The 13,488-nt window shown below is 32.3% G+C and overlaps 1 protein-coding gene across 1 annotated transcript; it reads left to right on the top strand.

Moving 5' to 3' along the window:
* The first annotated feature begins 7,783 nt into the window (after positions 1-7,783).
* On the top strand, positions 7,784-12,929 carry LOC107441656 (uncharacterized). The gene is made up of 3 exons (XM_043054539.3): positions 7,784-7,918; positions 9,463-11,496; positions 12,436-12,929. Exons 1-3 carry the CDS (start codon positions 7,786-7,788, stop codon positions 12,600-12,602), a joined length of 2,334 nt encoding a protein of 777 aa, XP_042910473.2. The 5' UTR covers positions 7,784-7,785; the 3' UTR covers positions 12,603-12,929.
* The last annotated feature ends 559 nt before the right edge of the window (positions 12,930-13,488 follow it).

Below are 13,488 nucleotides of genomic sequence, written 5' to 3'. Positions count from 1 at the left end.
GATTCCTTAATTTAAAACATCTATAATATAAATACTATTTTTCCGTTGTAATCGATCCTTTTAAAATCATATGAAAGAGACAAATCAATAATTGCAAACTACATAATTCCTCAACACAAGATTCGTTACCACATTTGCTGAAAATAATAAATAAGCATATGACCCCAATAATTCCTCACACTAAAAATTTTATAATGCAAAACTGTTAGTTGAGTTCTTTTTAAAAGCATACTTTTTTTAAAAGCATTCTGAGCATACTCAAAAATCAGGAATATCAGAACAAAAAGCTAAAAATCAATAAAAATAAGGACAAATATTTTCCCCCGGGAATATTAGGACAACTATGAACCCTGTATCATGCTAGGCAGACTAAGTTTTCATCCCCCAAAACTGCATATTTAGTTAAACATTCTGCCAATAGATGGTGCTGTAGAACAAGAATAACTATAATTGATATGAAAATGGTGCAGGGACTATAGCAAAAACATCCATATCCACAATTCTAACAACTAAATCATCATCAAAATTTTTCCAAAGTGCTCAATAGCTGATTTCATGATTAAATACAGACTGGGGATATCAGATTTAATTTTTCTACAGCACCAAATTTGGCAAAAAGATAACTAACTGCGCAATTTTATGGGTTGAAATTACCTAGCAAAACACTGCATATTTCAGGTTCTGTTCTTTTTTATTTATTTTCAAAATAGATCAGTCATTTTAGTAGTAATTAGTTTAGTAGTTACACCCAGTATAAATTATCCATGAACTTTTATTAAGTTACTATAATAGAACACTAGGGCCAAGTTTTCAGCAGCAAAGTTATTTCAGTCCTTGGAAATTTAAACACCTGTAGCTTTCTTTGAAATAAGTTTTTAGTTACATTATTCATTTTTGTAAGTATAAAATTGATAATTCTAAAAGTAGGAAAAATATTTTTAGACAAGCATTTTTAAAATACATAACATAAAGTATGATATGGTGTTGGACTGATTTAAACTACTAAATCATGTATCAGAAAGTTTCAATAAACAAATATAACAGTTTCACAACTCTACATACAGCATAAAACATAAGAAATTACTAGTAACAATTAGTTCCGTGAAGTCAAGATTATTAGCGTCGTGAGGAGGGAATTTTTTTTAAAATTGGAACAAGATATGCTTCTATTATCTATAAACAATCTAAAGAGAACAGTACAATCTGAAATGAATAAACCACTCGATTCAAAATAAAAAAATAAAAAATAAATATTTAGCCTCTAAATCAAAAGCCAAAGATGTGTCTAGAATTAATAATAAAAAAGAATTTAAAGAATGACAGAAAGTTCCTAAATTCAATATAATAATGTTTCGGGTTACAATTTCTTTTCTTTTAGATTTATGACTGATTTTAAATTGGTTCCGTGTTAAAATATGAAGGTCATATTTTCTGAAAATACCTATATATGTCAAAAAATATCTAGCAAAAATATGTGTAAAAAAATCTTTCTTAGTCCAAAATATGCAAATTTGCATGCTCTCATAGTGCTAAAATAAGTGTAAACATTTTAAAAAAAAAAACACTTAAAATTTATTTAGGCCAAAATAAGCAAATTTGTAAGTTTTCATAAGTGTTAATATTTAAAGAAAACACTTAAAATTTAGTCCAAACTATACAAATTCGGAAGTTTTCATGGTGCTAACATAGGTATAAATATTTAAATAAAACACTTAAAATTTAGTCTAAAATGGACAAATTTGTAAGCTTTCATGGTGCAAACATTAGCGTAAATATTACATTAGCGTAAAACATTTAAAACTTATTTAATCCAAAATATGCAAATTCCAAAACATAAACTAACATGAGAGTGAACTTTTGACAATTTGTTTTCTTTTGAAACTTTTTTCAATGCGGGATTTAAAACTGGTTTCATACAAAAATGTGATTTTCTTATTCTTTGAAAATACGTATTAGTGTTGAGAATGTCACGATCTCCCCCTAGCGGACAAATACGAAAGCATTCACTTGCGATTTTTTTCTCCTCCAGTGCAGCTTAGAATTTGTTAAGAACAACCTACAACTCATCTGTAAATAGCTTTCCCTTTTTTTTTTTATCATGATTAATTATTAAATATAATTCTTAAACGTCTTTGTGAGAAGTATTTTTCAGCTTAAGTGTAATTTAGTTATCTACAACCAAAGAACCGGAAGAGAATAAATACTGGGTGAAGACAGCTTGGAACTGAAACAAGGTAAGATTCCTTGGTAATATAATTTAAATCTTCAGAAGTCTTTGTTTAGTATCGTTATAATTAAGTAGTGTAGAAATATTTATGGAAAGTATAAAAAAAAAATAGAAAAAAAATCCTTATAAGTTTGGAATAAATCTATAGGAATTCTTCAATATTTTTAATTTATTTGTTATATTTCGCTTAGTTGATTTAGTTATTAAGAATGTACCTGTATGTCAGGAAATACACAAAGAAATTGAGAAAAATCATTTTATCAAAACTTATATCACGCTAATATAACATATATTTCATTAATTTTCACTAGTTCATTCATTTTAAAATATTGCTACATAAAAACACGGCAGTTATATTTTCAGAAAATTCCAATGTTATCTGTAATTATTGATAGTGAGGGGAAAGTAGCTACTGACAATATCAACCTTCGTCTATGAAAAGATACCCCATCATAGAATCGAGTTAGCATGTCTTATATGCTAGTGAATTGTAGTTGTAATTATGTAGTAGTAGACACACTACGGTACTCCCCCACCAGAATTATAACTGTGATAAAATTCGATGAATGGATACCACTAGTTTTTTCAATGCTGTTTTGTGAGGAGCCGGGAGAGCTGCATTAAAATTACAGTACTTATGAGTACTGATCGTGAGAGCTGTATTAAGTTCACGGTCGTGGTCGCTCCTGTGTTGCCTTTAGTTAGCAGTCGAGTGAATTCATTATACGTTGTGTGTGATCGAGACTGAGTAGCAAAAGCGCGAGTAGGTGGATAATGTCGCAGTCACATGTAGCAAGTCAACTGTTCAATATAGACCATCCATCGAGGTAGGCAAGTTCAGATCAAAGTGGGCGTTACTGTCAAAATAGGCGTGTTCATATCGAACTGGGAGTTCTGTCACATCACGTCCGGAGGTCACCAATGTCAGGGGCCCTATTACCAACTCATCGAAACTTATTCCGCTCGGAAACGATTCCAATCGGAAACTAGCTTTCGTCGGATTGCCAATTTCGTAAAACCCACTTTGCCGTAACATGAGCATATCGGAATCCGGAATCGAAATCGTCATTCCACACGATTCCGGTGAAATTGAAGTTTGTAGGCGGGGCTAACTTTGACCAATTAGAAAATTATTATAATTCAAATTTATTAATCTGGCAACGATATGTTTGTATTCTCTACTTCTATGCGAGTTAAAATCGCATTAACTTAGAACTGAAAGCTTAAAAATGCATACATTTTCAACAATTTTGTGTTCTAAAAGCCAAGTTTGTGTTTATTTGAAGTATAGAGAGTAGTGTAGAGTGAAATTACAACGTAGTATTTTCAAATGGCTTCACGTACAAAAATTAATATTCGCCTCCAAACAATGATTGTGGAATACCTAGAAAACAATCCAGATTAAAATAAAGGAAGCCTTACCGGCATATCTGGCGTAATTACCACTATAAATATTAAATACCAAATCACTACTATATAAGACATGTTAACTTGCATCTACCTTAAAGTACCATAAGATTGTTGAAGGATAACACAGTCGATAGTAAAATCTCCACGCGTGCATATTTCAAACAATATAGGAAATTCTAATAGCTAACTTTGGTATTTCCCTTTTTTAGCTAAGATTCTATTGTTTTTCGTACATATTTTTTTTATGTAGCTTTTGTTATTAATTTCGACAATCCGATATTATTAATTTCCACTACTGAATTTCGCCTATGAGTAACACCATTTTAAAAAAAAAACTAATTTCCAATCTAAATTAATTTCTAAATTTTGTTGTCGGGATATTGGAATACCCAAAATCTTTTAAGCCGATAGATCTTTCTCCTAATAGTGTTTCGATCACTCTCTTCAGCAATAGCTGGCTGTATGACGGAAAACAGCGCCATTTTGTTCACTGAAATAAACAAACTCTTATCGGAATCTAGATTTCGCTTACTCTTAAACCTGCCGGAACGGGATTCGTAATAATTTCGCATCGGAATTTAGTTCCGAGCGGAATCAAGAGCTCGTAATACGACTTAACTGACATTCACGGATTTATGACGTCACGAGAGTTTCATTTCGATCGGAATCAGATTCCGTGAAGCTGGTAATAGGGCCCCAGGAGAGTCGCATCGACCATGTCAACCTTCATCTATGTTAAGGTACCCCAAAGTAGAATCAAATTAACATGTCTTTTAAACTAGTGAATTGTAGTTGAAATTTTGTAGTGCTAGACACACTACTACAATAGAAAAAAAAATTCTTAAAAGGAAATCTTATTCAGAAAATCCAAATTAGTTAAGGCTTAGAGCGTAAACTAACGCATGCGTTATGGAGGACATTTTGTGAATTTTTCATAATCTTTGCAACGCAGAAATGATATGAAAATGGTTTCACATTGAAATGAAAACGAAATATTTTTTGAAAATACTCATTTTAAGTCTTTAAATTTTTATAAAAATTCAAAGAAACTTTTAAAATTAAAAACATAAAAATTTCGAAGCATATGTGGCGTTAAGTATTGGACATATTGCGAATTCTTTTAAATTTTTTGCATTTCGGAATTCATTAAATCCTGACTTAAAATACAAGTGATATATTTTCTGAAATTACCCATATAAGTCTGTAAATATTAATGGAAAAAACTTTAAAAATTCTTATTTAGTCCAAAATACGCAAATTCCAAACCATATACTGACATGAGTGTGGATACTTGGCTATTTCCTTATAACTTTTTGCAACGCGGGAATCGAAACTGGTTTCATATGAAAAATAAGAGCTTCTTATTTTTAGAAAATAAACATAAAAGTGCAAAAATATTTAGGAAATATTTATAAAATCTAATTAATCCGATACATAGTTCATATACAGCGCTAACATTAGGGCTGGGCGCATAGCGAATTTTTAATAATTTTTCGCAGAACGAAAATCGTTGGAATTTGGCTTCATACTTAAATATCTGTGTCATATTTTCCTGAATTATCCATATATACTAAAAATGTTTAAAGAAATGAGCAAATTCCAAAGCATATATTACGCCTGACTCACAAACTTCAGCTGAGGTTCAAAATGTTAATCTATGACGTGACAATGACGAAAAGGTAACTCTTCACACATTTTGTAAAGTTTCCTTTAAACCGGATCGGATAGATGAAGGATTTTTATGCTATCATAATATTTATCAAAGAGCAGATGTCAAATTCTTTATAAGACTTTTCATAGAAATCTTCTTCCATTGTAGCCGATTATGAAATAAGTACTTTTAGATAACAAGCTGCTGCAACTGGCTTTGCTCGGATTAAAAAGTGTGGTGTAATATTGATCAAATGATCTATATAATTAGCATTAAACTCTCAAATATAAGTAGAGTTGCATTTAGATATAGTTTTGGTGATTTAAGCATCAACGGTACTTAGAAATTTCTATTTCTAGCCTAGCTACAAATACTTCCATTTCCAGTTTTTTTTTTTTTTTTTTTTTTTTGAAGTTATACTTCTTATGCGACTTCCAACAAGGTTGCGTTAAACATTTAACGCTACATTTTTATTGGCCGGGAAATCACGTGGTAGGATCCAGTTTTCCCTCATTCATTTCTATATTGTTTTGGTTCTCACTAGCATAAAAATAATAAAAGTCATAAAAGTATTGTTTTTCTACAAATATTTTTTTAGTTTGTTTTGATACACATATAATTTAATAGGGTAGTATTTTTTATTTTCAAATTTAGTGGATAACAATTGTAAAAAATGAGTGAAAACAATCCCACGGACAATGCGACGGATTTAAGGTTATGTCAAGGTACGTCTCTTGTGAATATCAATTGATTGTTAAGTTTTCTCTTCTGAAATTACATTATGACGCTTTCACATACATTATTAATACAAATACATTTTCCAGGGCGGGACGATGAGGCAACCACAAGCACTTCCACTGGTTCAAGAGGGAAAAATGCGCAATATTACCGTGATTACAGAGCACGGAGCAGGAAAAAGAGTCGTTGAATAGAACTAGTGATCCTTCTACGACTGCTGATTCTTCTACAATTAATGTCACAGGTTGCGAAGTTTAACTTCTTCCTCGCGGAGGGACTCCCCGCACTATTTTTTATTTTATTTATTAAGTTTTTTGGTGATTTTACATTTATAAATTCATTCCCGAACACATTTCAAAGGTTCAACTCAACCAAATTAAGTTTAATTATACACAGTGTTATTTATCTCCCGGTACCAATTTATGAAAGTTCTGCCAATTTATGATAATCAAGATTTTTTTTTTCACTTCCTCGCCATTTTTACCATGAAGTGGTACATTGTCCACTACTTTGAGACCTTTTTCGTATCTTATTGAATTTACATGACTTATGTATATCGAAAACTGATTTAAGAGCGTTATTATAAACAATTACTTACACGTAGCTTCAAATAGTTTTCAAAATATATCGCTCATTCTGACAACGATCGGGTTTCTCATATGTTTTATTTTCTTGGCCTTTTATCATCAAGTCCAAGGTTTTGAAAACTTTGGATTGTATCCGTTTTCGACATTCTCATTAGATATAAAATTTCCCTTTGTCTTTGCATATGTAGGGTAAGAATGGAAGAACTTTTGTTAATCATTATAAAGACCTCATTCAACTATCATACACAGGTTAGACCTCAATCAACTATCATACACATGTTTAGATATACACTATTCGGCCAAAAGTAACCAGACACCCAGTGGTATGGACATAGCGTCCTGATGCACTCATTAATATGATGTTGGTCCCCCTTTAGCATGCACACGTTGGGGAAGACTTTCCACCAGTTTTGGACAGGTGGCCATAGGAATTGGCTTCCATATCGCAGCTGAAGTGAGTGTTTGCAGTGTGGAGGGTCGATTTGGTCGGCTACGTAATCAGCGCTCTGATTCGTCCCAAAGATTGTAGGGAGTGAGTTGTTATCGACAATGTCTATGCAAAGATACCCCAACATAGAATCAAGTTAACATGTCTTATATACATGTCTTATAGAACTGGAATTGTATTTTCTATACAGGCATCATGGCAATTAGTTTTGAATGATTGAAAAATCATGTAAGTATGGTTTCTATAATAATTATAGTGTAACTATTTTAATTATTTGCCTTCTATGATTTTTCCTTGAGGTTTGCTCTGCCCGGCCGGGACTTGCAGACCATAAGAGAGGTTATATTACAAAGGTTTCGTGCTTATGCAAAAATTAGTTTGAGTTATTACATCAATTTCACCATGTGAACTATAAGCTATCCTGTGAAGTTTAGGTAATTATGTACTGGACTGTTTCCATGTAAACTCGTGGGTAGCGTAATCGCGAGACTGAAATGTTCTTTTTGACGGAGTACATATCATTTGAAATCGTTGGATAGCTTGTGGATGTTATCTTAGAGTATCTGTACTTGAGTAAGTACACATTAGGATGCATCTGTTCTTCATTAGTGTTTTTCATCATCTGTAAAAAAATAATTATATCCAATCACCATTCTTGCTAATTAAAATAGACAGTATCAAATGATATTCAATTTTTTCAGGTTCTAAGTAGTGCTGAAAAAAAATGGAAGAAACGAATAGAGAGAAAATTGTATCAGAAAATAGTGCCGTTCACAAAATTCCAACAAAACATTCTTTCCCACAAATTGACAAAGAAATGATTCGATTCAAAGGTCATTTCTTCTTCTTCTACGGTGGTAAGATAACTTCTCCATCTAAATATATTATTTACTTGAAATAGTGTGAGATATAAATAGTTATTAAGCGATTATTAGAAAAAATTTCATCTGGTAATCTAACCAGATAAACTGATTTTTATATGGTTTTAGACTGGCTTCTGGTAATCTTTCCAGATAGCTCGTGTCGATATCTTTTAACGTACTTTTCCGAATTGCCAAATTTTTTTATCCGCCCCTTAAGAACCCATGGAGATTTAGTCTGGGGGCAAACTTTCACAAAGGATGATTAACTCGGCTGTAATGGACCCGCTCTTTAAAGTTAAAAGCTGGAAAACAGTCACCGAATGCAGAGACTTCTGGAGAAGGCTAGGGCTAACACAGAGCTGTTGAGGTAATAAAGAAGAGTGTTTTTGGATTTTTGACAAGGATTCTGAAAATATAAATGCAGAGCGGTGAAAGCAGAACGAAAGATTATATAACAATAGGCAAACTGAACTGTTCCCCTGATTAGGAGTTATTCCATTCCTTTTGTTGTTGTTTCTAATGCTACTTGCCACACTAGCAAGCCTACTGGTGAAACAGAGCAAATTTAAGGTAGAGGGTGCGTTTCTTGTTCTTCAGTGGCGCCATCTATGGCCAAGAATTCGTCTTCAGCCACACACACCGTCAAAGCCCGTTTATAGGGCAAACAAATTCATACATCCACAGATCGTATTTTGACCAGAATCAGAGAACGATCGATGGAATCCAGTTCCCCCAGAGGTATTGATTTGTTATGGGAACAAGGAGGACTTTGCGACTCGACAGATTTAACGTGCATCAGTCACCATTTACTCTTTACCACGAATTCTCGGACATGGGTCCAGCGCCCTACCGACCAGGCTATCCCTGCCCCTCCATTTCTTTTTCAGGTAGGGAATGAATCATATTTCCTACAATTATTTTCTTTTAAATAAAGGAATATTGCTCGGTATTCCCGATACTGATGTCTTTTCTTAAGTAAAGAGCCATTGTCCGATACTGTCTACCCTGACATTGTTTAAAAATCGTTACCCACTAAACGCTTTCCTGGTATTCTTCACAGAGATTGGGCGGGTTCAATTCGAGCGCAAAAACCTGAGATCGACAGGGGCTCGTTTACTAAAAAAATAAAGTTTCGGGCTCGGATCTCAAGATAAAATTTTTATAAAACTTTTTAACTATTTTTAAACAAGCATTTGCTTCCGTGATTGAGTACTTCCATTGATGTATACTTTATTTTCGTCAAGGATTCAACACCTTCTGTGTATCAAAAGCAGTACATTAATCGAAAAAATAAATACATATGTTATTCATTAATTTATATTACTCTTAGTAAATTCGCTTAGAAAAACGTGCCTTTTTTTAAATAACCACAGAAGATTTTCTTATTAAGTCATAAATATTGAGCTTAAACAACAGTTTACGACACAATAGCTTTATTAAATATTTATCGATTATATTGCAATAGATTTCTTGTAAATGATATTTATATAATATTGCGATCTCATCTTTTGATTTAACGTAGTTTAACTTTATTGCAGTTGCGGGTACTATGACACCTTATCTCCCACTTATAGCAAGAAAAAGGCTAAAATTAACTGCAACATCTTTAGCCACAATTTTGACTGCACAGGTTTTTATCACCATTTTATCTAAACCTCTAATAGGATACTTAGCAGATTATTTCAATAGAATGAAGTTGATTTTATCCACATTACTTGTATTACTATCAATACTTTACTTATTACTTTTAATCATCCCTCCCATTGAAAAATACTCAGAGCCATTAAAACCTCGAAGTTCTGAAGAATTTTTACAATTTGTAAGAAACTTAAGAAAAATTCCAATAAAAACCCAGACTGAAAATTATTATGTTAGATATAAAGATAAAAATGGTTACGATGTACTATGTCTTTTATTTTATTACAAGGCAATTGTTTCTGGTGATAATGAAACAAATGTGATCACTTTACAATCAAAAAATCCTTATCATTGCTTAATTAATGCTTTGCAATTTAAGGAAATCACAACTGATGAGACAGGAAACGTATCGTGCCATTCATTATTCGACACGATGTATCAAGTATTAAATAAATCTTTAAGTTGTACAATTTTCATCAATTGCTTTCTTCGAAGTGAAATATTAATTGGAACTAAAAATGACAATTTTAGAACTGAGAATACATCTAAAAACCAATATGATGATGTTTGTCTTTCGATCACCAACGAAGCAGAGCTGTTTTGTTTTTTAAAAAACAATGGCACAAATTACACATTAGACAGAAAAAATCACGGCTGTTGTAATATGAACATGTCATCATTCAGAGAATCGGATGTAAACAAAACTTCAAATATCGAAAGTTCCTTATTCGATGAATTTGACACAGTAACTAACACATTGGACAATGATTCTTATAAATCTTTGTTAGAAAAAATAAATCGAGCATCAAATGAATCTTCCTGTTGTATAATTTTTCTTGTAGCAACCAATACACTGCAGAATGTTTTACGCCAGCCTTTAATTGAAGAGATAAATCAAATTTCAAACGATACTTCAAACATAAAATATTCCTTAGTTAAAGAATTCGAAACATTAGCTAATGCTTTCGACAATGATTCGTATCAATCATTGCTGGAAAAAATGAATCGAATATCAAAAGAATCTTCTTTTAAAATTTTTTGTACTGCAACCAGTGCACTAGATAATTTTTCTTGCAAGCCATTACTTCAGGTCATAAATCCAGTATCAAATGAATCCTTTCGCGGCACAATTTATGATTCTGGGAAGTTAGAAAGTATCAACCAGATTCCAATCGCTATTGACTTTAAGGCGTACCAGTTCTGGTTTTGTGCATTCTTAATGATAGTTTCTGACACATGCTTAAGTTCTCTCTATACGCTCTCGGACACTATATGCTGTGAGAGTGTACACGCACTAGGGAAAGACTTTGGCAAACAAAGATTATACTCCGCCATTGGATGGGGCGGCTTGGCGTCAATCGGTGGTTATTTATATGATGTGACCAATAATTATTTCGCTGTATGGATCCTTATGGTACTCTTACAATGCTTGACTTTGTGGAATCTTTTCAAAATGGTTGTGATTAAGCCAAATTTGTCAAAAAACATTCTAAAAGATATTAGACATGTTCTGAAATCACCCGAATTTTTAGCCTTCAATGGCGGAGTTCTGATGAATGGCATGTGGTTGGGAGCAATATGGTTTTTCCTTATCGTATTTTTGGACTCACTCGGAGCAAGCAAATTCCTTTGTGGTTTTATTACGGTTATGCAGTGTTGCGTTGGAGATATACCTTTCATGTTTTATTCAGAGTGGATTATTAATAAACTGGGGCATTTTAATCTGATTTCTCTGTCTTTACTTGCTTATGGTATTCGATTCATATGGTACAGTTATCTTCAGGATCCGTGGTTAGTGCTTCCTGTCGAAATTCTGCATGGACTTACTTCTGGAATATTCTATCCTGTAGTTGCCAATTATGGGAAGTTAAGTGCCAGACCTGGAACAGAAGCTACAACACAGTCAATTATTTTTTCAACTCATGAAGGTTTAGGTAAATAAAAAATTTAAATGGTCTTTTCTTTTTTTTGACAGCTGCATTTGTTTTCAAGTGTTTTGAAAAAGAAATAATAAATTTTCCGAACACCATTTTTAATTGTGAAAACTGATGTCAGTTACTATTGCTAGAATGCTTTTAAAATCCTTTTTTCTATTTGTTTAATACATTTATAAAAAAAATGTGCTTCATCTTTTAAGGTCTGATATGTTAATCTAAATGTTTTAAGGTTTATTGGTGACTAAACCAAAACACCATTGTTTAAATACAAATGTATATCATTTTAAGAATTATAGATAAAGAATTAGAATTTTATACCTAAACTCAGTGGCGCGACAGCCCATCTCAGTTTTCTTGACCTTGGGCTCTGGGGTGCAGGAGCAGATGCTCCGGTTAGGTGGTCAGCCTTAAGCGAAACCCCCAGTGTTTAATTCGAAGCATGCTTGGAACTCATTTATCGACCCACTGAAGGGATGAATGGCTGAGTCAACCTGGCCGGCCCGAGGATCATCGCTACCATTCAGCCACCAGGCATCGAATTTTATACCTAGGCCAATAAAATTTACAAAAGGACGTTTAAAAAATTTTATGACACAATAACATTTTGCGTTATCGGGAATATGGACATACAACATTTTAAACTATAAGTATATGACCATATACTAATAGTTATAACTATCACTTACAGTTATAACTATATATAAACTATTAGTTGGTATCTTTACAAGAAATAATGAATGAATGATTGACAAAAAAGCTCAATAAAATCGAAAAAAAAATCCTTATAAGAGAGAAATTTTTATTTCAGAGGGGAAAAATGCAATCTAAATAATAATTGAATCGTTAACTTATTTTTTTCAAATCAGTCAGGCTATCAAAATAAGTACATTATTTCCATCATTTTTTTTTTCTTTAACTTTCATGTTATCATTGCAGGTGCAGGAATAGGATGCATCTTGACTGGGATTAGCTTTGATAATATAGGAGGACATTGGACATTTTTTTACCTTAGCCTGTGTGCTTTTTGTTCAGCTGCCCTTAATATTTTGATTCATCTTACAATCAAAAGGCGCAGCAAAATTTTGCAAATAACAGTTCAATAAATCACTGCGATAGAAGAATTTTTTAAAATCAAATCTTGCAGAGCCATTGCTAGACATTGTGGCGTCAAGGAAGTAGCATCTCACTTTCACAAATTTTCGTAAGAAACTTTTTATATCCGTTGATGTTAACTTTGTGAGATGAAAAAATAGGATGTCTCCATAAAAATTGCTACGCAACCTTTTGAAACTGGGATGCAAAAAACGAACACACAACTGTTTGACTGCTTTAAAGATGGCAAGACTGCACTACTCCACTTTGTTACGGGTGTCTTAACATTTAAACTCCATTTATATCAATGACATATACAATAAATGATTTTGTTCAAATCTGTTTTTAAGTCCACAAGGGATAATACATCACTCATCTTAAAAAGAAAATGTAGGAGCATTACCTTGTAAAGCTGCTAAATTATAAAGTCTTAATGTTTTTAAAATTTTTTTCTTCTCTATTGTACGAAAAAAAAAGCAATGGTTTAGAAAAAAAGAAAAAAAAAGTCCAGCATTTCGAAAATCACATTTTTGTGAAAATTTAATGATTTAAGACCATGATTGTAGAATTTAAATAAATAAATTATACAACAGTTCTAAGACATTTTTCGATAGACATAAATAACCTAACTATTTTGTCACTTCTTGAAGGGAGACCAAGTCATTAAGCTTATGTCTAACTATAAACTAAGAGAAGCATGAATACAACTATCATATATAGTATTTTAACATTAGATAATTGAGGCTACAACATGGTGCGTAGCATAATAATAAAGACATAAATAACCTAACGATTTTGTCACTTCTTGAAGGGAGATCAAGTCATTAAGATGATGTCTAACTCTAAACTAAGGGAAGCATGAATACAGCTATCATATATAGTATTTTAACATTAGAT

Source organism: Parasteatoda tepidariorum, chromosome 8, assembly GCF_982258835.1.
Source record: "Parasteatoda tepidariorum strain Cologne lab strain chromosome 8, Ptep-v5.0, whole genome shotgun sequence".
NCBI lineage: Eukaryota > Metazoa > Arthropoda > Arachnida > Araneae > Theridiidae > Parasteatoda > Parasteatoda tepidariorum.
The sequence above is the reverse complement of the archived record's forward strand: the minus strand, read 5'-3'. Positions and strand labels throughout refer to the sequence as shown.

What these genes read in the sequence shown, in the direction of transcription:
- LOC107441656 (XM_043054539.3), top strand. Translation starts at nt 7,786, where the DNA reads ATGGAAGAAACGAATAGAGAGAAAATTGTATCAGAAAATAGTGCCGTT. An exon ending in TTTCTTCTTCTTCTACGGTG is followed by an intron (nt 7,919 to 9,462) that starts GTAAGATAACTT and finishes ACTTTATTGCAG; the next exon opens with TTGCGGGTACTATGACACCT. An exon ending in TTCAACTCATGAAGGTTTAG is followed by an intron (nt 11,497 to 12,435) that starts GTAAATAAAAAA and finishes TTATCATTGCAG; the next exon opens with GTGCAGGAATAGGATGCATC.